Below are 24,893 nucleotides of genomic sequence, written 5' to 3' on the forward strand. Positions count from 1 at the left end.
ATAATGGTTGTTTCCATAATGATACACTGTACAAATCCCAATTTTTAAAATGCCCATAGAGTGAAAAAAAAAAGATATGGAATGTGTATTTTAAAATTCTTTGCATGACTGATCATGCCAATACTCTCTTACTATCTAAAGGTAAACTCTCCCTGATAAATGTTTTTTCACTGAAATGTCTGTACCACTGAAGGAAGTTTAAACAGATAGCTTCAAAGCTGCGGTTTATCTTTAGGGGATTAATCTTTGTGTGTGTGTGTGTGTGTGTGTGTGTGTGTGTGTGTGTGAAACTGTGTTGCTTCTGCACATGTTGAAAAGTCATCCTGTGTTGTCTGGGGTGAGGAAAGATGGGAATGAGTTTTCTGAGAACTAATCAGAAAATTGGGAACATTTAGGTCGTGGTTTCCAATTAACTCTGGAGAGTTTGAGTAATTTAGTACCAGACCTCAGGAGAGAGGGGATGAAAACCTCGTTAATTCATATGTCCGTGAACAGCAAACCAGCAAATTTGCGTTGAAAATGGATTCTGTGTATATGTGTGTTTTGAAGCAAACTCCAGCTAGATCTCTCTACTCTGGTTAGGGTGGGAGACAATCTTTCCATGTCTGTATTCCCTTACGTGTAGGTTTTTTCATGTTTCAATGACTCTGCTTATGGTGAAGTAACAAGATAGTTAAATCCGTACTCCAAAATGAAGGCCAGGATTCAATGGCATAAGCTTCCCCGCGTTTTTCTTTATTTTACTACAATAAACACATCAGAGGGATGTAGGCACCAATATCCATTTTCAGAGTTGGAAATATTATTTTACTACAATAAACACATCAGAGGGATGTAGGCACCAATATCCATTTTCAGAGTTGGAAAAATTTCTTTTCTAGGATGAGAGGCTTGGGCTCTAATCCCAATTGCTTCCCTTGTGTGCAAATTTGGAAAAGTCATCCAGGCCTCTCAGAACGAATCTCACCAACAGCAAAATGAAACCGGCAAGAACCTGTACCGTGTATCTAAGGGGTGTCTTATTTTTATGAAAATCAATTCAATTAGGCAAACTTGTATTGAGCATCCATTACTGTATGTTGAGATAAAACCTGCTAGAAGATCTCCCCTTCCTTTGGTAAGCAAAGGCCAAAAAAATGTTTAAAGCTAGATTTATCATTTGTTAGGCAAATTGAGATCTAAGTTCATAATACATTTGAGCTAGTGGTAGGGAATCCACATGAATTAGAGGCTTAATCATACTGTGACCATAGTTAAGTGTTTACCTGTCTCTTCCACCAGAATTGAATATATTAACTGCCAAAGCCCATATCCACGTCTCAATGACTTTTGTGTCGCCATCACCAAGCATAGATCCTGGCACATAATACACATGGAACACATGCAGAGATGACTTCATGAGCTGTCGGTAGGCATGCACAAATAACAATGAGGTTCAGATTTTAAGACAATCTGTGCAGAGGTTAAAGCCTTTGCGGAGGAATGAAATATCCAACTGGAAATGTACAAAGAAAAACAGAGGCAGACTGTAGGTAGAAAAAAATGGCAATACCTTCTAAAATGATGAGAGAGTAAACCTGAATATATTTTATTTATTTATTTAGAGAGAGAGAGAACGCGTGCATGCAAGCAGGGGAGGGACAGAGAGAGAGGCAAAATCAAGAGTCCGACGCTTAGCTGACTGAGCCCCAAGTCTGAATATATTTAAAACATGTGAAGAGCCATATGGGTGTTAGCTTTAAAAAAAAAATGTGTTTTAGGGGCGCCTGGGTGGCGCAGTCGGTTAAGCGTCCGACTTCAGCCAGGTCACGATCTCGCGGTCTGTGAGTTCGAGCCCCGCGTCAGGCTCTGGGCTGATGGCTCGGAGCCTGGAGCCTGTTTCCGATTCTGTGTCTCCCTCTCTCTCTGCCCCTCCCCCGTTCATGCTCTGTCTCTCTCTGTCCCAAAAATAAATAAAAAACGTTGAAAAAAAATTAAAAAAAAAAAAAAATGTGTTTTCTGTGCTGTACCTGACAGCCTTGATCTCTTACTCTATGCCAATAGTTAAAAGAACAGAGTATATTTCTCACTGGGTAGCTCAATAGCAGAGGAGGAGAGACAAACATACTCTGGCTGCCTCATGCTTCTGCGGCCATATTTCTAGGTAGATGTTGCCCTGAGCCTCAGTGTTGGACCTGTGGCCAGAAAGGTACTGATGGGGTGCTAGTCCAAGCATTATTGGAGGACTTTGTTTAGATTCATGCTTCTCATGAGTGTACACTACTAATAGAATTGCTAGAGATTGAAAGGAACCCTTTCTACAAACTGCTGTATATCCTCAGGTGATACCGACTCTAGCTGTCCCTTGAAAACTCAATGGAAAGTCATTTTTAAAAATCACAGTGTAATTTCGTTACCAGCAAGTCGGTAGAGACTGTTACGGTCACCGAGAAATTGAACTTCAGGTTAAGTTTGCTTCTGTGACTAGTGTTGGGCATTGCTAGAAACCTTGGGTCCCAAGCCCAAGTACCGCGAAGGTGCTCAGTCTCTCAGCCCTACATCTGACAAACAAAAAAGGGGAAAGAAGTGTCATCCTGTAATCATTCCCTAAAAATATCATAGGAAATGATAGTGGTTAAATGCAAATAAGCCAGGAAGGAGAGCTTCGGAGTGTTTTGTCTGGTTACTCCTTTACAATACCAAGCCACAGACGGAGGTGTTTTTTAGCAAAGACTGAGTGCTGTCAATTTCCTCCAATTGTCACACTTAGAGAAACACCAGGCAGAATAGCCTCCTGTGTCAGGTTGAGCCTTTCCCCCTTAAAAATATTCGATATGTTTCTTTCTGTTTGATTATATATATAATACATATTTTAAAAGTTTATACATAAATGTATATGTACCTACATTTATATATATACAATCCTGCAGTACAGTGCAATGATAAAGTATTGTCCACCCGTGTATCTATTAGTGGAATATTGCGTATACATTAATTAAGCTCTACAGCCTTACTTGGGCAAGTAGTTAAGTTTCCCTTTCCTCCTTTGCTTTTTATGTATTAGGTTGACCCATAAGAATTTGCTGATATGCACCTTAATGGAAAATCTGGGGTCTTAGAGATTTATTTGGAAATACCCTGACAGGTGTGTGGGTGTTTAGAGACAGATCAGAGTATTACTTGTCTGACTGCCTCATTGATAATCGGTTCTTAAAAAGAAAATAGAAGGGCACCTGGGTGGCTCAGTCGGTTGAGCATCTGACTCTCGATTTCAGCTCCGGTCATGATCCCAGGGTCAAGGGATCCACGCTCAGTGTGGAGTCTGCTTATGATTCTTTCTCTCTCTCCCTCTGCACCTCTCCCCCACTCACCTCTCCCCCTCTCTAAAAAGAGAGAGAGAGAAGGAAAATGGAGATGCTGAAGACATGTCTTCTGTGATTCTTCCCCTTTGCACAGAATTATCTCTAGATGAGCACCATCTTGGGCAGCTGTGGAGTTGTACTAAGCTCTATAGCTACAGCACTTTGTGCCTTCAGTAGATTCTTGCTTCTAACTGGTGGTGATGCAAGTCTCCATTATCTATAGATCTTCTTAAAGAGCAACCAAAGGTACAATATCCCTTCAGGCTCATTTCCTAGGTGTGAGAATCCTTCGCCCTGTCCTGTTTTTGAGACTACAGTCTGTGCAAGCAGTTGTAGATTTCTGCACATAGATTTCTAAAGCATGTGTATGTTTAAAATCTTTCTTTACTGTGACAATTCAGCATGTGAATTTCCCCAGAAGGCAGGCTCTGAGAAATCGATTAACCTGCAGGAATTTTATTGGCAAGTGCTCTGAGGATTAACACCTGTGAGGGAAGGCAAGGGAAGGAAGCAGGACAGGGAAGAAGGAGAAGCTGGGCTTCAATGTGGTTGCAACCACAGCACCGATCCCCAGTGCTCCCCCCATCTTCCTGAATTGTCCTGAGTTGGAGCGAGGGCACCAGGCTTTTATAGCCCGCACGCTAACCAGTCGTTGGTGCATGCTGCCTCCAGCAGCTTCCTCAGAAGCTAGGGCAAACAGATGGGTCTCCAATGGCAGTGAACCTCAAAACTTTAGCATACACCCAAATCACCTAGAAGGCTTGTTAAAACACACATCACCGGACTCCACATGCAGAGTCTCTGATTTAGTAGGTCTAGGGTAGGGCTTGAGAATGTGCATTTCTTGTAAGTTCTCAGATAATACTGATGCTGCTGGTCTATGGGTCACACTTCGAGAACCACTCTACCACACCGCTCATATTTCCACACTTGACAACGGTATATGGTGCTCTCCGAATAGAAAGAAAACCTTTGAAAGTCACCATACCGTTCCCTACTCCACCAGATTCTCAGCTAGTTTTGTACATTAAAAAGCTAGAATAACTGATAATTAAAAGTTGTTATAGAAAAAAGTACTGAACCTCTGCAGTAGATTACATTTGTAAAGTATTAGTACTATCACTGAGACCCAGTCATTGTTACTTTCAAAGCTCAGCCAAGTTTTCGCCAGGGTCTGTAATTGGGCAACCTGGACAAAGGCATTTACAGAATCATCCTGTCCAAAGTCTTCCCTTTTGTTCTAAAACGATCTTTTAAATTTCTTTATGATTCTCATCATTTCTACACTTTTTTATTTATCATAAAAGCCACTTAAAGCCACGTGGCTATGGAAAATTAAAAAATATGAGATACAGTCAGAGCTCTTTTGAATGCACAAATATGGCGTACAAGTACCCTGATTCATTTCTAGTCTAGACTTGGCACGATTAAAATTTAGGAATTCGGTGCACATAGATTGATCTCAGGATAAAGGATGTCGCCTTAAAACCGCCTCATGACCAGGAACCAACAGTCTCACCTCTGATCAAAGGGGCTGTAAAAGAACTCATTTGAAGAGATTGTCTGCTGTTGTGGCCATTGAATTTTTTTAACGTATTTTCCAAATTAGAAAAGATTCAGCCTGAGGTTGTCAATATTTCAGAGCGCGAGGGTATCGTTAGGAAAATGGTGCCTCACTGTCCTGAAAGAGTTACTATTCTTCCCTAAGGGCCTAATTTACAAAGCAGCAAACTCACTGGTAGGATTTGGCTGGAAATCTCACTGTCTCAGTGGAACCCTTTCATCTGATTTATGTGCATCGTATTTTACCAATAACTCTTGGAGAGTTATTTACTAGTTACTTTTTGAGGAAGCAGAGGGTAAGTGGTGCTTTTAGTTTAAGAATAGGGGAGGTTCATGAGCAGCTCATGACGAAGATGCCGCTGAGAATAAAACACACAGTATCTAACTCTCCAAGCTTCACTCTGCAGTGAGAGTTTCGTATTTGTCCTTTATTTGCTATGAAGTCGGAGCATGTTAAAAAAATATGTCATTGTCTAGCCCTGCATTTGTCTTCTGAAATGTGACAGCTTGTTTCTATCCCAAATTTTAGGCTGGAGGTGGAGTAAGTTTTAGTGATTTTTTACTGTGCAAGCCAACCTAGAAATACTAGCTTGAAGCGGACGAAATGGTCCCTTTCGTAGGTCAGAAATGGTCAACTGTGAGCAAGTTACGCCTGTTTCAACCTGTCCATTTCATGCCAGATTATAACATTAAGGTTCTCAGCGCCGTGGTGATGGTTCTGAGTTTTTAAATCATACCGAATGGAAAGATAAATAAACAATGATTTTGGTATTTCTCCCTCCACTGATAGCTTGAAATCTAGATAAGCAGGGAGCAAGCAGTCCAGGTCAGCCCCTGAACTACCCAAGGTTTCACTCATTCGCCCAAGCCGAACACCCAGGTACCTTTCAGCTGTGTGGTATTAAAGTTTATGTAGGGGTTGATAAATAGCTCAGCGCAATGCTTCCTTTTTTCCAATAGCTGCATCCTCATAAACCTATTCTCCCCTCCGCCAGTTAATGCAGACAGAAGATTTTTATCCAGTGTGAGCACCGAAACTCCACTGTGGAAGACTGTATGTTCAGCAAAAACCTCACCCATGATGAATAAACGGCTCTTCCGGGGGCTTCGCTGCCGCTCGCTCCGCAGGAGTTGTTTATTGCCTGGTTTGCACATCCCATGATAAAGTTGCTGCTGAAATAAATTGCAGTTTTGCATAATTATTGACAATCACATCCTAACAAGCAGTGTGTATCGTATTCAAGTGTTCGATTTTTTCAAATCCATTTTTAGCTTATGTTTAATCCCAGAAAGTGTTTGTGTGGTAATAGAAGGCAAATACGGCATTTAAATAGAGTACTAATTTCCTCATTGCAGACAAAATTTACCTGAATCTTTTTAGATGGGACTGTTACTGCCGAAGGCACTTTTCCCTCCAAGCTGTTATTATGTAGATTTTTGCAGAGAGCATATGTGTGTGTGTGCACAACACATGAATTTTATATATATATATGTATATATGTAGATATACATATATATGTATATCTACATATGTATGTACATATATGTATACATACATATACATATACATACATATACATATATGTATATATGTATACATATATGTGTATATATACATATGTATCTATGTATATGTATATAAAATCAGAAAATATGATTTTTTTTTAGATTTGTGTATCATTGGGGAATTTGGTTCACCCCTTCCAAAAGATGAGAAGAAAGGGAATAGGATGTGGGCCAAGGGAACGGACATGTTTGAGTAACCCTGATACAGAGTGTAACTAACTGTATGTAGCAGGCATACCACACAGTCGGGAGGGAATAGTGGGATTTGAACCCAGATCTGTCAGGTTTTTAGGCTCTGCTTTTTCCCTTACACGTGAGATTTTTCTTGAGGAGAGTATTCCAAGTTGTGTGACCATCAGATAATGAAATATAAAGCTAACACCCTAGTTGGAACTTGCAGAACACAGTAGTGTTATGCAAAATGATATTTTGTGCAATGGTTTCTATGAAATGTGTCATTTTTCTACTTTTCTTTCTTCTTTCTATTCTCCTTTGCCCTGCAGTCCCCTTCTCTGTCTGGTTCCCTCCGTTGTTCAACTTTCTGTTCTAGCTTTGCATTTTCTTGAGCTTCTTCCTTGCCTACCTAATCCTGATGTTCTGCCTCAGGTGACATCAAAGATAACCATGGTGTAGGGATTTGGGGGCTTTATCTATAAAGATGAGCTTACGATTTTGCAGCATATGAAAATAAGGTGTCAAAATTGACCAGTAAAAACTATCAAGTTACAAAAAGATTGTTTTTGCAAGCTCTTATGTGAACTTCCCAAAGTCCAAAGTGTGTGTGTATGTGTGTGTGTGTATACATATACATATATACATATATGTACATACACACACACACACATCCAGTAGGAACACCGAAACTACACTGTAGAAGACTGTACACTCAGCAAAAACCTCACCCATGATGAATAAACAGCTCTTCTGGCATGTGTGTATACGTATGTATATATGTACATATATATGTCTGTGTGTGTGTATACACACATATGCACACACAGGTATAGTTGCTGTTGCTTTTAAGAGGACTTTTAGCAATAACCCACCCCTTTGTTGGTACGTGACAATTTAGTCCCTTTATCTTTGCTCTTTTCATGGGGGTCCCTGGGTACACCCTTCGATAACTGAGGAGAACTGCATCTGGACGTTTGTTCCTTTGCAGAGTGAGTGAGCAAGAGGCTGCTCTGGAAGAAACCCATAGATTGCTGCAACAGTTCCCCCTCGACCTGGAGAAATTCCTTGCCTGGCTTACAGAGGCTGAAACAACTGCCAACGTGCTGCAGGATGCCACCCATAAGGAAAGGCTCCTGGAAGATTCCAAGGGAGTAAGAGAGCTGATGAAACAATGGCAAGTAAGTAAAGCTTTTCTACTTGGGCCTCTTGTGAATAATCCATATGAGCAATTAATGGCATCTGTTCTTGTAAGCGATATGCTGGGGACAAAGTGAAATCATCGTTTCGCGTGGCCTGATGTATTTCCGCATTTGGGCAAGAAGAGACGGGGCAGAGGGAGAAGGAAAAGTCAGTTAGTATTTCATTTAACATCCCAGTCTTCTAAATGGTGCACATTCTGGACCAGGAAAAACCCGCACTTAAAACCAGAGCTTTGGTCAGGGAGAAATTTTGCTCAGAGACATAAATGGGAGATTGGTTTATTAAATTGAAAAAGTTGCCATTTTGGAGTGTTTATTTAATATTTTACAGGGAAAGCATCTGTATGAATTGTCTGTTTTATTTAGCGTTGTTAACTAAATCAGTTTCCCTTCATTACTTTCAAATACATTTTGAAATGTTAATCTGGCATTTTGTAGCCTTCTTCCTAACAGGATCTGTACAAAGAAAAATGAGATGGGTGAATTTGTCCTAGTTAATGATCAGACAATTTTCAGACCATTGTTTTTCCTAGAAACAAAAATTATTGCTATAAAGTTTCATATGCATCGACAGTGAAAACAGAAGTTTAGGGTAGTTTGGTTTAAATGTAGTCTTGGTGAGAGTCATATTCTTTAGTTCAAGGAGGCTCCTTAAGTTTATGCTCAGTGCCTGATAGAATTTTCTGAACTCTAATGGAGTTTTGTTATGTATAGCTGAGTTTTCTGACTTGTAAGAACTTTACTACTACCTCAAATAAACTGTAGAGTGTTAAAATAATATGATCAAGTTTTTGGACTACATTTTTTGTATATTTAAATTACGATGAAAAAAGTGATAGGATATCCTAGGTTGAAAAATAATTCCTCAAATCATAATAAGCAGTGTTTCTTCTCCTCTCCCTTTCCTTCTTCCCCCCCCCCACACCCCGTCCTCCTTTTGTTTCTGTTTTGATAGATTACTTGGCATCCTTTCCTTAGTTGATGATAGTAGCAATTTATAGTGTCTCAGATTCCTCATTTGTTCGTTCCATTCTCCTCAGACCCCACTTGCTTCTCTGCAATGTGTGTTGAGTTAGTTTGACCATGGGAAGTAGTTTGTTTCGCGCAACACCTGACTTTATCTTTGTAGATATACCCCATGGCTTCAGAATGTAAAAACAAGGCAAAGTTAGATTTTTTTTTTTTGGTCACTCTTAGATGAATGGTTAGAAAGTTTTCTACTGTAACTTATTTGACTTATGATATTTCATAAATAAAATTTTATTTCTCCCTTTATATACCCATAAAGCCACCCCAGAATTTTTTTTGAGAGGGAGAGAGAACACAAATGGGGGAGAGGGGCAGAGAGGGAGAGGCAAAGAGGACAGAGAGAGAATCCCAAGCTGGCTCCACACCCAACATGGAGCCTAACGTAGGGCTCAATCCCACAGTCCTGGACTCCATCCCACGACTCTGGGATCATGACCTGAGCTGAAACCAAGAGTCAAAGCTTAACTGACTGAGCCACCCAGGTGCCCCACCCTAGAACTTTAATAAATACATGGGCTCACATATTCTCACCAGCGGCAGTAGATAAATAATAAAACTTTAAGTGGACTTTTTTTTTAGCAGATACCCTTGAAAATAAAGAATAATCCAAAAGATAATTTTATAATAAATATTTAATAAAATACTCCTTAAATTAGTGAACAAGTCTGATCTGTGCGAAAGTACATCAATGTATCTCCTATATATTTTTATCTGCATTAATATACAATGAAAATTCTGAGACACTGCAAGATTCTGAATCATTAAAGAAAAAAATTGCCATGTTTTTCAACTATATTCACTATGGAAGAATGGAGATTAAACTACATTTTGCATTTAGCTCTCTGAATTCTCTTTCAAAAACAGTTGGAAGTTATGTGAAGGACATTTTCTTAGCTTATGCTGTATTACTCATAAAAGGCATTTATTATTAAAAACCATATTAAACTCCCTTAGAATCCCCCAAAATCTTAAACATATCATTTTCCCCTTAATTATAATAGGACTAACTAAGATTCCAACACTATTTTAAAACAGACAATTTTCTCATTGCCTCTGTGTTAATATTGGGTTTTCTATAAATTCCAGTTGCCTGAGGTTGAAACTACATTTTATGGATAGGAATGACATTTATAGGGAGCGCTGATTTTCAGTTAGATGGCTGGATAACGGTCTTTTGATGAAAGATTTGGAGATGTCACGGAAAAAAATGTCAACTACTACTAAGTGGTAGAATTGAATTAAGATACTGGGGTTTAAAAGCAACAAATGGAAATGCCAACCTTGAAAGCAAATATAACCACATACCTTAGGAGATTACATGCAATTTCGGTATTTCAGCTAAACGGGAGTCTTTGCTTTTTTTTTCCCCCCCTTCTGAAGATTTTTTTTTTTTATCTCGAACAAAAGGAATTTTCTATAATATGTGTGAAGGAAAAAAGTGTAATGATATGCCTTTCACTTTGTTTGAAGAAGCTGGTAGCATTATGTTCATTGTTTGATTCATGCTGTAGAGCGAAAATACTTCTTACATATTAAAAAAGGAAACTCCAAATGCCTAGCCAGAACATCAGCTCTCCCGGCAGATTCCAGTCCACCCCAAAGCACTGATGTTTCACTTCGTACAAATACTGCTGAATGGATACAGGGGGGCGAAAACCTTCCCCAACAGGCTTTGCTCTATGACTGTCAGTCACCGCTTCTGCATATGGAGACCCCACAGCTCTTGCTAGGCTGAGTATCACTGTTGTTTACAATGCACTTCCTAGGATATTTAATTCTCTCAGCAATAATCACGATTCATGGGTTCTCTAAGAATACATGTTTTATGAAGCATGTGCTTCCTGAATGGAATTAATCTGAGTAATTTCGCTCTGAAAGCCATTACGATTCCTCTCTTATATTGGAAAAAAATGCTTATTTACTTTTCTTACGGAAAGCAGGGGCATGGTAGTTGTCCTCATACTTAAGGATGAGGAGATTTTTCTTATAAATAGTATTATTTACGAGAGTCTAACTGACATTTTAAAGGCAATAGGTTTTTTATCATGTTTATAAATATAAATCTATAAATATTTGTGAGAGAGAAAGAGAGAGAGAGAGAGAGAGAGAGTGGAGGAGGGGCAGAGAGAGAGAGGGAGACACAGAATCCAAAGCAGGCTCCAGGCTCTGAGCCCAACACGGGGCTGGAACTCACGAACCATGAGATCATGACCTGAGGTGAAGTCAGACGCTTAACGGACTGAGCCACCCAGGCGCCCCTAGAAGCAATGTATTTTTGTAGAACATCATATAGAACCCTGAGGGGTGACAGTTTGAGAATTCTTACGTTGCAAATTTCTCCTTTAAATGAGGAACTATATCCATAATTGAATCAGAGTGTTACTGTGTCCAAAACATTTCGGCCCCAGAGAATTCATAAAGATACCCTCCGTTCTGAGTTCTAACATCAAACCATGGGTAACCAATTGAAAACGGGGCCTCTGTATCTTTGCTAATATTTCACAAGATGTCCACCAATCTTAACTGGTTCTCTAAGCACCTCTAAGAGATCGTTGTAATACCAGCTTGTAAAGAAGGTGTGTAGCTACGGGTATTTGGTGGGGAGAGATGGTCATAAAGATGTAATAAGGATCTTTTTCTCAGCACGAGAAACTACGGAGCAATTAATATTTGAGCTTCCTTTATCTGTGAACTGGCTCTTATCTCAGGTCATAGCTATAAACTCAGCTTATTTTTTTTTAATGTCTATTTATTTTGAGAGAGAGTACACAAGCGGGGAAGGGGCAGAGAGAGAGAAGAGAGAGAATCCCAAGTAGTGCTCAGACACCGGCTCGCCCTCACGAACCGTGAGATCAAGACCTGAACCGAAATCAAGAGTCGGACACTTACTCGACTGAGCCACCCAGGTGCCCCTAAATTCAGTTTCTTCTCTAAGCTCATTTGTTTTACCCGTATCTCCTCCCCGACCCCCATCATAAAAATTCTCTTCTACTAAGCAAAACATTTCCGGAGAGACTAGTTTGATAAACTTTGAGTCGTACATCAGCGTGCACCTGTAAATTGATTAAGAGAGCTTAGACTTCTAATGCTATTTCGATTATTGAAATTTGGGAAATAGCTCTTTCACTGTGTTTCCCCAAAAAATCTTGGCCCACTGGTTATTTCCAAAGGAAGAAGGAAGAATGCAATCTTAGTAACACAATTAGTATTCTGAATAAATTGGATTGTCATCTTTCTTGGGACATCTAAGAATAGAGAGGTAATCTGAGGATCCCTAATTCTAAGAAAAGGAAACCCTCTGTGTATTCATTTCTGTTGCTATAATTTGAACTGAGTTTTATGTTTTCTGTTTTTTGGTTTTTTTAATCTTTCTACTTCGGTGTCTAAAGAATGTGAAGCTTAATCTTGATGTTTTTCTTTTGCCTGGTGATGACTGCCTGCTGTTTTGGATATGTAAAACTTTTATATATATTATTTCCTTAGGGACTTTGATTAATCCATGAAATCTGTTGTAAGCACCTGTTAAGTGCTTAGCATGGTGTTAGGACTAACGTAAACATTATTACACAGATGCTTTTGAAACACAGTTCAAAGTATTAGGTTGTGTAATCAATTTAATGAGTAGCAATGCACATTTTATTGTGTGTTTTTTTTTTACTTTTAGTTAATCTATTTTAACCCAAAACCCTCAGTTCATTCTTTTCTTCCACCCCTTACCTCTGATAACCACCAATCTGTTCTCTGTATCTGCGAGCTAATTTTGTTTTGTTTTTTAGATTTCACATAGAAGAGAGATCGCATAGTATTTGTCTTTCTCTGTCAGATTTATTTTACTTAGCATCACAATTTTTAAATAGAAAGGATTAAAATTAACAGAATAGAATAGGAAATAACAGAGTCCATCAGTCACGAGTAAGGGTAGTATTGTTTTATGAAACTTTGATTTCAGCTGTGTGTGTGAGAGAGAGAAAGAAAGAGAGAGAGAGAATGAGAATATGCCCACTGAATACACTCAGAAGCCTCTATGTTAGAATATGATATCTGCCTTTGGAGCACTTATATTCCAGAGGTGAAAATACATATGCTGAGGCAAATTATAGTAGCGTGATGAGTGTTATAGTACAGGGCCAGACCAGGTCTAGGGAAAACAGATGATTAAGCTTAAGCCTTTCGGAGAGGCCATGAAACTCACATAGAACAGTGTTTCCCCATTCTCCTTCTATATTGGAGGAGCTCTTTTAAGAAATGCTACTTCCTTGGTTCCATCTCCTGGAGATTCAAATTGGATTGATGGCGGCATGTCCTGTCCATGATTCTCATGTCTAGCCGACGTTGAAAAGTTCTGCTCAGAGAATGTTGGAAGAGTGAGTTAGGACTTAGCTACCTACACAGAGTTGAAAAGAGAATGTTTGGCGGAGGCAATAGCGTGTTCAGAGTCCTGGACGTTGTGGCAGTTTGAGAATCTGAAGGCACTTCTGTAGGACTGGGGTATAGTTGTAAGAATGGACATTGGAAAGGTCAGCTGGGGTTAAATTATGTAGAAAAACAGCAGGGTCCAGTAAATAGAGTATGGGCCTTATAGGCACGAAGACCACTTATCCTACCATTTGTTGCCTAACCTCTAAGTCTTAGTTATATTTTTCTATACAAATTCACATGATTTTGTGAAGGTTAAATAATACGATGCATGTAAAATTCCCACTAGAGGGGCAGAGTGTTGGACTCTGAGGGCTCAGTATGTGTAGGCTGCCTTTCTGTCCCTCTTGCCACCTACCTTTAAGAGTTTGGACTTGAGGGGCACCTGGGTGGCTCAGTTGGTTAAGCGCCCGACTTCAGCTCAGGTCATGATCTCACGATTTGTGGGTTCGCGCCCCGCGTCGGGCTCTGTGCTGACAGCTCAGAGCCTGGAGCCGGCTTCCGACTCTGTGCCTCCCTCTCCCTCTGCCCCTCCCCCGCTTGCACTCTGTCTCTCAAAAAATAAACATTAAGAAAAAATTTTTTAAATAGTGTGGACTTTATAGTCTATGGGAAGTCACGGCATAGTTTTAAGCAAGGAAGTAGAATAACCAGACTTAATTTTTTTTTTTTTTTAAATCAGTCCGGTAGTTGAGAGAATTAATTGGAAAGATATAGAACCTGTCCAGGAACATCCGAAAGTTCTTCCTGTACTATTCCAAGTAAGAAATAATAAGCAAGGTGCTGAGGTTGAACAAATGAGACAGATGTGTGAGCTCTTTGGAGGTAAAGTCGACATTCTCATGTATGTTATGGGAAGCAGAGGTGAGGAAGAATATGAGATGTGATGAGGAGTCACTGACCGCTTGCCACTTGGCATGACTGAGTGCCTTCATGGAGTCAGAGAATTCAAGGGGGGAAGACGTTGTGGGAAGAGAAGTCAAAAATGGGGTCAGTTTTGAGGTGTCCGTGAGTCACCGGGGTATAAATATCACCTCCTTTGAAGCAGTTGTGAATGTGGATCTAGAATTTGGAGCAGACATATGTTCTAGGTTGAAGATATAGAATGGAAGGACATCAATATGGCAGCCAAAGAAATACCTGATATTACACATAAATCTCTGTCATCGTTACTTGAATTTCTCCGTGGCCCATTCAGAAATACACCTAAAGGTCACCAAAATACCACTTACTGTAGCATAGAATTGGTATTAAGTGGTGCCATTTTCTATGTTCTTACAAGGGGCGTGTCTATAGGGATGCTTTTTTTTTTTAACATTTTTTTTAATTTTTTTTACGTTTATTTATTTTTGAGACAGAGAGAGAGCATGAACGGGGGTGGGGCAGAGAGAGAAGGAGACACAGAATTGGAAGGCTCTGAGCCATCAGCCCCCAGAGCCCGACACAGGGCTCGAACTCACGGACCGCGAGATCGTGACCTGAGCTGAAGTCGGACGCTCAACCCACTGAGCCACCCAGGCACCCCTAGGGATGCTTTTAATGGTTTAACCTTGAAAAAAGGCAAAGAACTAGCAGTCCTATGGTGTAAAACTCATACCTTGGAAAAAATAAAAGTTAATGGGCAATGTAACCAAGATCTTGAAAAACTTCCCACTAAGGAAAATCTGTTACTTCTCTTACATGAACCTGGAACATTTTTTTTTTCCCTTTTATTCTCAGGTAGCTACCGTAAAAAGGTCATACATGTTTACAGTACTGTGAATGGTAGGCCTCAGGGACAGGTTCAAGAGCCACATGCTTGTCATCTTACTATATTCAGAACTGTATTATGTTCCAGGTTTGGACCCTGGAATCTCTGTAGATCACAGAGATCATCCCCCAAAATAGCGAAAGTAATTAAACTTTTAGTAGAAGCAGGAGTTAACGAGGACAAATGTTCAAGGCTCGTGTTTTAGCTCCCATACAAAGGAAGACTAAATATAGGAAGTAAGAATTCATTTTGGTCTAACGATGAAAAAAGAATTTAATGCAACGAGTGTAGTCACTTGGCTATAGGGGCTATAACATTCTGGACCATGTTACCATGGTCTCCTATGTATGTTAGCATGTTATTTGAATGTATTGCAAACGTTAGAATCTACTTCTCTGGATATTGCCATTGCAGTTAGCTATTATCTACAATGGTATAAGGACAGCGCTCACTTGAATAACTTGGTAATTCACTTATGGGATCCTCTAATTTCATAGATACAAACCAAAAGAAAGACCCACATAGGAAAGGGGACCCTGTGCGTCTGTGCATACTGAAAAGTCAATTTTGATAGCCCCTAATAACCACTGCCTTTTATTCCTCGCGGAGCTTTGGTGAGGCTCTTAAAAGGTCATAAATAGAAGAGCTCTTCAAAAAAGCTTTCTTCAAGTGAAAGATCCTTATTCATGATGGGAATTACCATTAGACAAAAGTCAAACTGCATATATAAAACTAATATTGTACGCTTTACAATCAGTGAATCAAATTTATATTAATTAATGAGAATAATGAGAGCTAAATTTTTCTTTGTTTGTAACTGACAAGGCACTTTTACTTTCATTTGCTCATATCCTCACTGCAAATCTCTGCTTTGGCACTATTATCATTTTTCTTTTCAATCGAGGAGGGTAAAATTAAAGAGGTTCAATAACGTAGCTCTCGCAAATTAACTAATTTGAGTTTTATCACACCAGATTAGGAGGGAAATAATTAAAAATAAAAGCCTATGAAATAAATGTTTAGTTTTCTAGGATTGATAACATGACATATTTATCTAATTATTAGGGTAGATAATAATAGCAGCTCACTTTTAAAAAAAAAAAAAAAAATATGGGAAAACCTTGGTTTGCAAGCGTGCTTCGTTCTATAAACACGTTTGTAATTCAAAGCACTTGTATATCAAAGCAAATTTCAAGAACCTTTGGCTCGGTTGTGGTTATGTGATGTTCTGCATCGTGTACTGCTTGTATGGCGAGACACCGCTCGTGTATCAAGTTAAAATGTATTTGAAATGTTCGCTCATCTTGGGCGCCTGGATGGCTCAGTCGGTTAACCGTCTGACTTCAGCCCCGGTCATGATCTCGCGGTCCCTGGGTTCAAGCCCCACATGGGGCTCTGGGCTGACAGCTCAGAGCCCGGAGCCTGCTTCAAATTCTGTGTTTTCCTCCCTCTCTGCCCCTCCACCTCTCGTACTAGCTCTCTCAAAAATAAATAAACATTAAACAAAATTTAAAAAGGAACGTTTGCTCATCTTGCAGAACACTCACAGAACAAGTTACTCGCCTTCCAAGGTTTTACTGTATTACTGTGTGCCAGGCAATGTACTGGGTGCTTGGCTTGTACAAGGTACTGTCATCTTACCCTTCTTACAGATGAAAAAAAATCAAAGCTTTGAGAGGTGGGGTGACTTCTGCTAAGGTCACACCGCTCCATACAGAGGAGTCAGCTCTTGGACCCTAAGCTTGACCTTCTGTACCTTCAACTCATCTTATTCCCCTACCCGTTACTCTAAACTGACTCAGCCTTCCACGCAAACACCCAGGGTAACCAAAAGCATGTCTCAAATCTTTCACTTACCTGCCCTAGAAATCTCTGGATAGTTTGTGATTGTTGCCCACTACAGTTTTTGGGAAAATGTCTCCTCTTTGGATTTTCTGGGATATTATATTCTGCTGATTTTCTCCTACCTCTCTGTACTCATTCTTCCGTCTTTCTTTACCTGAGGACTGACTCTGGGCTGTCTTTTCTGTCTTCCTTAATATCATTCTCACCATTCAATGGTGTCACTGTTGAATTTCCATTCCAGTCCAATTTTAAACCAAATAGACCTTTCTCCATCTCTTCACTTGCCTCACCTTCTAGTTCATGTTCAAGATCAATTTTACCCCCTCCCCCAATCCTTTGCCCCCATTACTTTCTTTCCAGGTTCCTAACTACTACTCAAATTCATGCTTTTGGTACCATTACTGTTCTCCACTCCTTTCTGCCTATTGTATTGCCTCAGTCCAACCTGGAGGTTTTTTCTACCTTATTCACTTGTATATTCCCATCGCCCAAGACAGTACCCAGCACATGATAGGCGCTCAAGAGATAGTTGTCAGATGAATGAAAGAATATATGGTTCTTCTGTTCAAACACCTTTTATGACTTCTCAAACCCTTCAGAATGTTCTGCACATTCCTTCACCTGGCCTTCTAGAATTGGCTCCCGACCTCGAATTCTAATCTTGTTTCTTATTTTTCCTCTCCACCCATCCTCGACTCCCACTAAAGTGCATAGCTAGCCAGCCTACTTTTCTTCTTTTGATGACCTTGTATCTCGTCCTGGGATTCCTTTTCCGCATCTCAGTTTACCCTCATGCTATCTACTTTTCCAGGAAAGCTGTATTCACATCCTCCCTTCTTCCCTGAGTGCCCACGCTGGAAGACATCTTGTCTTCCTCTCGATTTCCATAAGAGTTTCTCTGCACTTGAAATGAAGTTTAGTGTTTTCCGTATTTTATCTGAGAGGCTGGAGAGGGTAGTTTTTAATAGGGTGGGCTTTGAAGCCTGACTGCCTGGGTTTAAATCTTGATTCTGATACTTACTGACCATGGACACATTTCTTGATTGCCCTCAGTTTATGCAGCTATAAATCAGGGGTAATGATAGTGTCTGCCTCATCTCGTCAGGTTGTGACGGTGATGTGATTAATATGTGTGAAGTCCGTAAAACGGTATTGGACACATAATAAGAAACCAGTAGACAGGGCTAGTGTTATTATGTCATTAGTATTATCAGGTGTATACATATCTGACTCTACATAGATGTGTATGTGCCTTATACATATACATACATATTTTATTAATAAACTTTTGTATTGTTTATTTCACTGTAGAATCTTTCTAGGCACAGTCTTCATTTGACGTGTTAGGAACTACTTAAGAAGAATGAATAGATCAATGAAGCTGTCTGAGGTATTGGCACATGTGTGTTGGAACTCTGATTTAATAAAACAAAACAGGGGCGCCTGGGTGGCTCAGTCGTTTTAAGCGTCCCACTCTTGTTTTCAGCTCAGGTCATGATCTCATGGTTCGTGGGTTCAAGCCCCATATCGGGCTCTGTGCTGACGGTACGGAGACTTCTTGGGATTCTGTCTCCCTCTTTCTCTGCCCTTCCCCTGTTTGGTCGTTCTTTCTCTCTCTCTCTCTCTCTCTCTCTCTCTCTCTCTCTCTCTCTCTCCCTCTATCTCAAAAATAAATAAACATTAAAAAATTAAAAAAATTAAAATAAAATAAAAAAACAAAAGAAACAAAAAGCTTTGTCTTCCCTAACCAAGAACAGATTAATAACCTTCGACAGATTTTAGTTCTTAAGTGTCAATGCTGACATGTTTGAAAAACTAAATTTTTCCGTTACAAACCTCAACATCCCCATTCTTGAAAATAAACATACTACACTGAAAATTAAAAGGAGATATTTGATCTTTCATAGTGCCCTCCTTGAAGGAAACACATTGGCTGACATGCCCTTCTCTTTGAACCAGACACCAGGTGTTAAGATTCCCGGAAATACGCGTCAGTAAAAGCAGTTTGTTTTTTCCCCGTCTGACTGACATCGGAAGCCACATCAATGGCTTATAGCTATGTTAATAAAATTAATAAAGTTGTTTTAAATGTAACCTATGAGGCAATGGCACTGAAAACAGAATGCTGGGACTATTCGCTTACTTTCTTTGATCTCCATAGGAACTTAGACAAGATCTATATAATTTCAGGGCCTTCTTTGCCAAACAAGAATAGCAAAAAAGGTCCAGAAAAGTCTCAGCACAGAAAAAGTCAAAGAATTTCATGTCACTTTCTCTTCCTTCCTTCTTCCAACCTTGAAGGGTTTTTGTTTGCTTGTTTCTTTCTTTCTCCTTGAGGGTTAGTGGTCTTTAACAGGAGACTTTCTAGTCAAAAACAAAACAAAAACAAAAGCCAACAAACAAAAAAACAATACTCCTCCACGTAGTGGGTAGCAGTACCCCCACTTGTGGGTGGAAAATTCTAAAAGCGTGCGTTGGGGAGATCAACTAAAAGGATGTTTGGTCTTGTATTTACAAATTATTTTTGAAACGAACTTTGTTAGTGTCTCTCTCGTGTCTTTCATAATTCTGATAATAAAACATTTCAGTTATTAGTCAAAGATGAATAGTATTCAAAATAATTTAGGTTATCCGTGTGTGATTTTCATTCCACATGAGGTCCATTTGCAGTTTACACGGTTTTCTAAATTACATTAAGATAAAATGTCAAAAAGTTCACATCTTTTTTTCATTTTTAACGGCATCAATCTTTGAAGAAAGGTTATTGAGCAAAGGTCTATGCATAAATCAGCCATTCCCCATAGAGGTAAAAGAAGCCATTACACCTGGTTATGAAAGAGAGTTTCATGAATGTGAGAGAAATAAATCATTCCCACTGGAGATCATATTAGTCAAGATGGAAGAGTATTTCCTGATAGTGAGAAAGCAACAAATTACTTTTGTTTGCTCCTACGTCCGCGAAAGCAACAAATTACTTTTGTTTGCTCCTACGTCCGCGTCCACGGCTGTCCTTGAGAGGTCTATTAGCAACTTGACTATTCACTATTATTATTATTATTATTATTATGACTTAACAATGATCTGAGTCTTTATAAATGTAATCTTTAAGTTCTCTAAAGGTTTTCGTTTCTCCTTTCTAATTTCTATTCACCCCCAACACCTTTCAAAATATATTATTCCCTGGGAGTTACAGAAAAAGTTATTCTCCGCAGAAAGCAGCATTTCACCTCCTCTCAAGAGCTGACCACATTTCACTTCAATCCTTTGCTCTCAATTCAACAATTCAATATTGGATTCAGTTCAAGGCTATGGCCCCAAATAGAATGAGACCTGGATATTTATGAACTGCTTGCCCAGGCATTCTTCCCAATGATTTACTCCATAAATTCTATTTTTAGTTTTTACAGTAGTTTCACCAATGGCTGGAAAAGTGTTGTATGTTGCAGTTTTGAAACCTGGAATGAGTATGGGTAGTATTTTTACTGGCTGGGGGAAAGTGTCGACATTTTCTGTTTTAGAGTAGAAAACAATGGTAGTTGTTTGGATGCAGCCATGGAACTGATTAGACAACTCTAAATTCCTTTCCCACCCGTGACCTCAAAGAAATTTTTATATTCATGTAATGTATACACTTGGTAGAAGGTTTGAGGATCCAAAGGTTGATAAGAGCCGTACTTGGCCCCCAAGCGGACTGGATAGTGGAGAGACTAGGGGCAGGACAACAGGGAGATCTAGTCGAGGAGATCGGGGATAATTAAGGTGCGTACAGAGTCCTTTGGTCCCCCAGAGGAGGGGTACCCCCTGCATACGTTATGGGGAGGACCAGGGTAGGTGTTCTGGTGACCCTTTGCGTCACAAATCAGCCCCGACCTTAACGGCTTAGAAGAGTTTTGCACGTGAATCTGCCACCCACGCAAGGTCAGTGCGCACTGTTGGCCTCTGCTTCTCGCGATATCAGCTGGGGCAGGCCGACTGGCCGCTGGAGGGTCAGCTTGCAGGTGGGCTCACTCACATGCTTGGCAAAAAGGTGCTGGCTGTCAGTGTCCCTTCACGTGGGCCTCTCCATGGGGCAGTTTGGGCTTTTTTACAGCGTAATGGCTGAGTCCCGAGGCCTGGGGCAGAAACCAGCATAGATTTATGACTGTCATATTCGTTTGGCCAAGCCATCACAGAGACCAGGTCGAGGGGATGGGACGTCAAGTCCACCTTTCCATGGAAAAGTGTCAGAAAGTCTTGGGGTCATGTTTTAAAGCTGCCGCAGAAAGCCTCTTGTAAAAGACACTGAGCTGAATATTAAATAGCCAGTAAGCATTGTCCGGGTCAAAAGAAGAGGTTCTCTTTGGCCGGAATGCCCTCTCTCTCCTGCCCTACCTGGCTAAGTCCTACTTCAAGCCTCGATCAAACCACCTTCTCTCGGAAGCGTTATCTGGCCTCGCCCCAGGGTCAGACATTGGATGTAGACCAGGGGACTGATGTTTTTAAAAATTGAAGCTTTTCTTCCCTACAACAGAACATATCTCAGATAACTTCCCTTCTGACTTGAAAGCTGTAAAATACTCCTGGCAGTAACTCCATGAAATAAAAATAAATCTCAAGTGCAATAAAGTATTTCTCAAATAGCAGTGTAAATGTGTACCTTTTACCTATTTGCTTTCTCTACTCTGTGCCCCAAGGTATGTTAATAGTATCGGGTCTCATGGACACCACTGTATACCAATTAATTTATAGGATATACCTGTTTATAACCTTGTCTGCGTAGTTCTTCTCGCTAATCTGGGCCCTCTTAGTGCATCTGTCTGTCTCTGTCTTTCTCTCTGTCTCTCTCTGTCTCGTTTCTCATTCCTTTTTCTTTTCAAGCGACTTTCCAACTAGGCAGAAAATGCATTTCACGTCTCTGTGCCTGCCTCCAGGCTCTATCTGTTTCACTCACCGAGGACTCCCCTTCCTGAATGCTTTCTCTCATTTAGCAGCTGTCTGTGGAACTTGGACAAGTGATTGAACCTCATTTCTTAAAGGGCCAGAGCACTGTCTTGAGCAAGCACTTCAAAGGATTCAGCAAATCACTACATTAACTAATACAGATAAATCTTGAAGGCATTATGCTAAGTGAAATGAGGCAGGCCCAGAAGGATAATATTGTTTAATTCCACTTTTATGAGGTACCTCCAACAGTCAAACTCATAGAGAAAGAGAATCGAATAGTAGTTACCAGGGGTTGGGAGGGGGCGATGAGGGGAGTTGGGACTTTTTCTTTCACGGGCACAGAATTTCAGTTTGAAAAGATGAAAAACCATTCTGGAGATACGTGGTGGTGATGGCTGTAGAACAGTGTAAATGTATTTAATGCTACTGAACTGTATATTTGAAAATCATGAAAACAGTGAATTTTATGTCTTTTTGTCACAATAAAAAAATAAGCTGACAGATTTTTGAGAGAGTATAGTGTCTTATGTTACAGGTCAAGAGATGGGGTTCTTTTTTAAGATTTTATTTTTTTAAAGCTTATTTATTTATTTTGAGAGAGAGAGAGAGAGAGAGAGAGAGAGAGAGAGAGCATGCGAGCGCGGGAGCAGGGCAGGGACAGAGGGAGAGGGAGAGAGAGAGAATCCCAAGTAGGGTCCACGCAGAGCCCTCCAAGGGGCTAGATCTCAGGAACCATGAGATCTTGACCTGAGCCGCAATCAAGAGTTAGCTGCTTAACTGACTGAGCCACCCACGTGCCCCAAGATTTTATTTTTAAGTACTCTCTACACCCAGGGTGGGGCTCGAACTCACAATCCCAAGATCAAGAGTCACATGCTCTCCCGACTGAGCCAGCCAGGCACCCCAAGGGATGTGGGTTCTGTTCCTGACTACTAGCCGGTGTGATATTGGGGACATTAGTGGTGTTGTGGATCTCAGGTTTATCTTCTAGAAAACGTTTTCTCCAAGTTCACATCCAAACTGCACCATCTTTACTTGGAAAGCTTATTAAAAATGCAGTGTCGGAACCTGGCTCTCTAGGGATGAGCCAGGGAATCTGCATATTTAAAGAGCCCCCAGGTGGTTCTTTTGCCCATTTAAATTTGAGAACCGCTGGGCCAGATGCTTGCTTAAGGCCATTTCAGCTCTGAAGTTTGACAAATTTTTATTCTGCAAGGCAGATTCTCTGTGCTCATGCAGGAGAAGGAAACGAAGAAAATACTAGACTGTGCTTGTGTTGGAGAATTTTTCATTTGGTCTCTTCATCTTCAGTGCCTAGCCCGTCAGGAATAGTATTGTTTATTCCTCCCACTGTTTTGGAGAGGCATGGGGAAAAAGATAAGCCAGATGGTACCGAAGAAGATTTACATTACCATTTTCTTTCTTTTTCCCTTCGCATATTATATAAAACTGCCCATGCCTCCATGTGAGCCATGATCATTAATTTAATGTTACGATCTAATGGCTCATGACATTAAATTATAACTTAGCCCAACATGACCAAATTACAGTATTAGAAGGAAAGTTTCCTTTCTCAGGTTGATTCCTGTTCCTTAAACCAATTGTATTATTGGCTAATTTTTTCATAATTATGTCTCAGCCTTAATTCAAAGAATCTCCTCTCTTTCATAGAAATGCATTTGTTAAATGAGACCCAGGTTGTAATCATTTCCTCAAAATTAACGTTAAGAAAAGGAAAAAAAAGTTTTGCCTTGCTTTGGGGGTGTGCGTGCGTGTGTTCACGGTACTGAAATAGATTCCGTCTGGGACTATATATAAGGTAAATAGTGAAGGAGGGTAGTCTGACAGTTGTCACATACACTTGATGCTGAATGAATTACATAAGTATTCTTAGAAAGGCATAACCCTTCAGCTGTATTTTACTAACCAAGCAGTAAGGCCCTAACCACATTTGTCTTGAATAAGTAGTCTTACATCCATAACTTTATATTTGTTTTCTTTTTGTAAATGGGCTCAAGAAATAAAGTTCATCATCCTTGGTTCATCCAAGAAGAAAATTTTATTCTGACCAAGTTTTTGTTGTTTTGCGTACTTGAACTTCATTCCTTGCATTTATTTTTTTGCATATCAAATATTTCGCGTTATGAACTTGATTAAAATTGAAAAGTTCGTTGATTTAACAGAGAGAAAGAGAGAACAAGCAAGGAAAACATACGCATCACACACTTGGGATGCCAAGAAGTGCGAGATAAGCCGTGGCAGAATTTAGGCTCACTACAACTCAAGCAATTGACCTGCCATGTAGAAATCTCAAAGTGAGTTCACATGGATGCATAGGAGTTGAAATCCAATAGTATATGCCACCGCGATCATGTAAGAATTGCACATAGGAAGCAAATCAGTCCTCTAATGGAGAAGCCAAATTGAAATGAGTTCTCTGAGCAGATTGGCAAACACATTCTTCTCCTTTTCTGTTTACAAAAATGGAACACCACCAGAAAAACAAAAATTCGTAAGACAAGATGAAAAAAAATTGGAATTCAAGGGGAAAGACAGAATACACATGCATGCACGTGCACACGCGGTGATGAGAGAGTAGTCTGCCTGCATGGTGTACATGATTGAGAAGTCCCTTTGTTGCGAGCCATCTCACAGGAAGTGACTAGTTCTCATGATGTGAGATATTGTATCTTATATGGTATTGGAAAAGAAAATAAATTTAGCCACGATCCTTAAGGGTGGTGTTGTATTATTATTCCCATACGATATCTTCTCTTCAACAGATAACTCCAGAGTTAGGTAAGACAGGACTTGTGACTCAAATCGCATGCTCCAATCCCTGTAGTAGAAATTGCATCAATCTGTCTGTACTCACAGAACGCTGCTAGAGAATGGCACCAAGTGAAAGATGTGTTTGAATTCTTTATACAAGAAACTAAAAGAAGAAGAAGAAAAAGAGGAGGAGGAGGAGGAGGAGGAGGAGGAGGAGGAGGAAGAGGAAGAGGAAGAAGAAGAAGAAGAAGAAGAAGAAGAAGAAGAAGAAGAAGAAGAAGAAAGAACTATTTATTTCTTAAATCTAGTAACAGA

At 40.0% G+C, this 24,893-nt stretch overlaps 1 protein-coding gene across 12 annotated transcripts in view; it reads left to right on the plus strand.

Moving 5' to 3' along the window:
• DMD (dystrophin) overlaps positions 1-24,893 on the plus strand; it is a 2,113,538-nt gene that overhangs the window by 1,625,186 nt on the left and 463,459 nt on the right. For all 12 annotated transcript variants that reach the window (XM_081792827.1, XM_081792829.1, XM_081792824.1 and 9 more), the window contains one exon: positions 7,633-7,822. In XM_081792827.1, the coding sequence (XP_081648953.1) occupies positions 7,633-7,822 (190 nt within the window). The remainder of the gene's footprint in view (positions 1-7,632; positions 7,823-24,893) is intronic.

The sequence above is a fragment of the Panthera onca genome, chromosome X (genome assembly GCF_046562875.1).
Source record: "Panthera onca isolate mPanOnc1 chromosome X, mPanOnc1 haplotype 2, whole genome shotgun sequence".
Lineage (NCBI taxonomy): Eukaryota > Metazoa > Chordata > Mammalia > Carnivora > Felidae > Panthera > Panthera onca.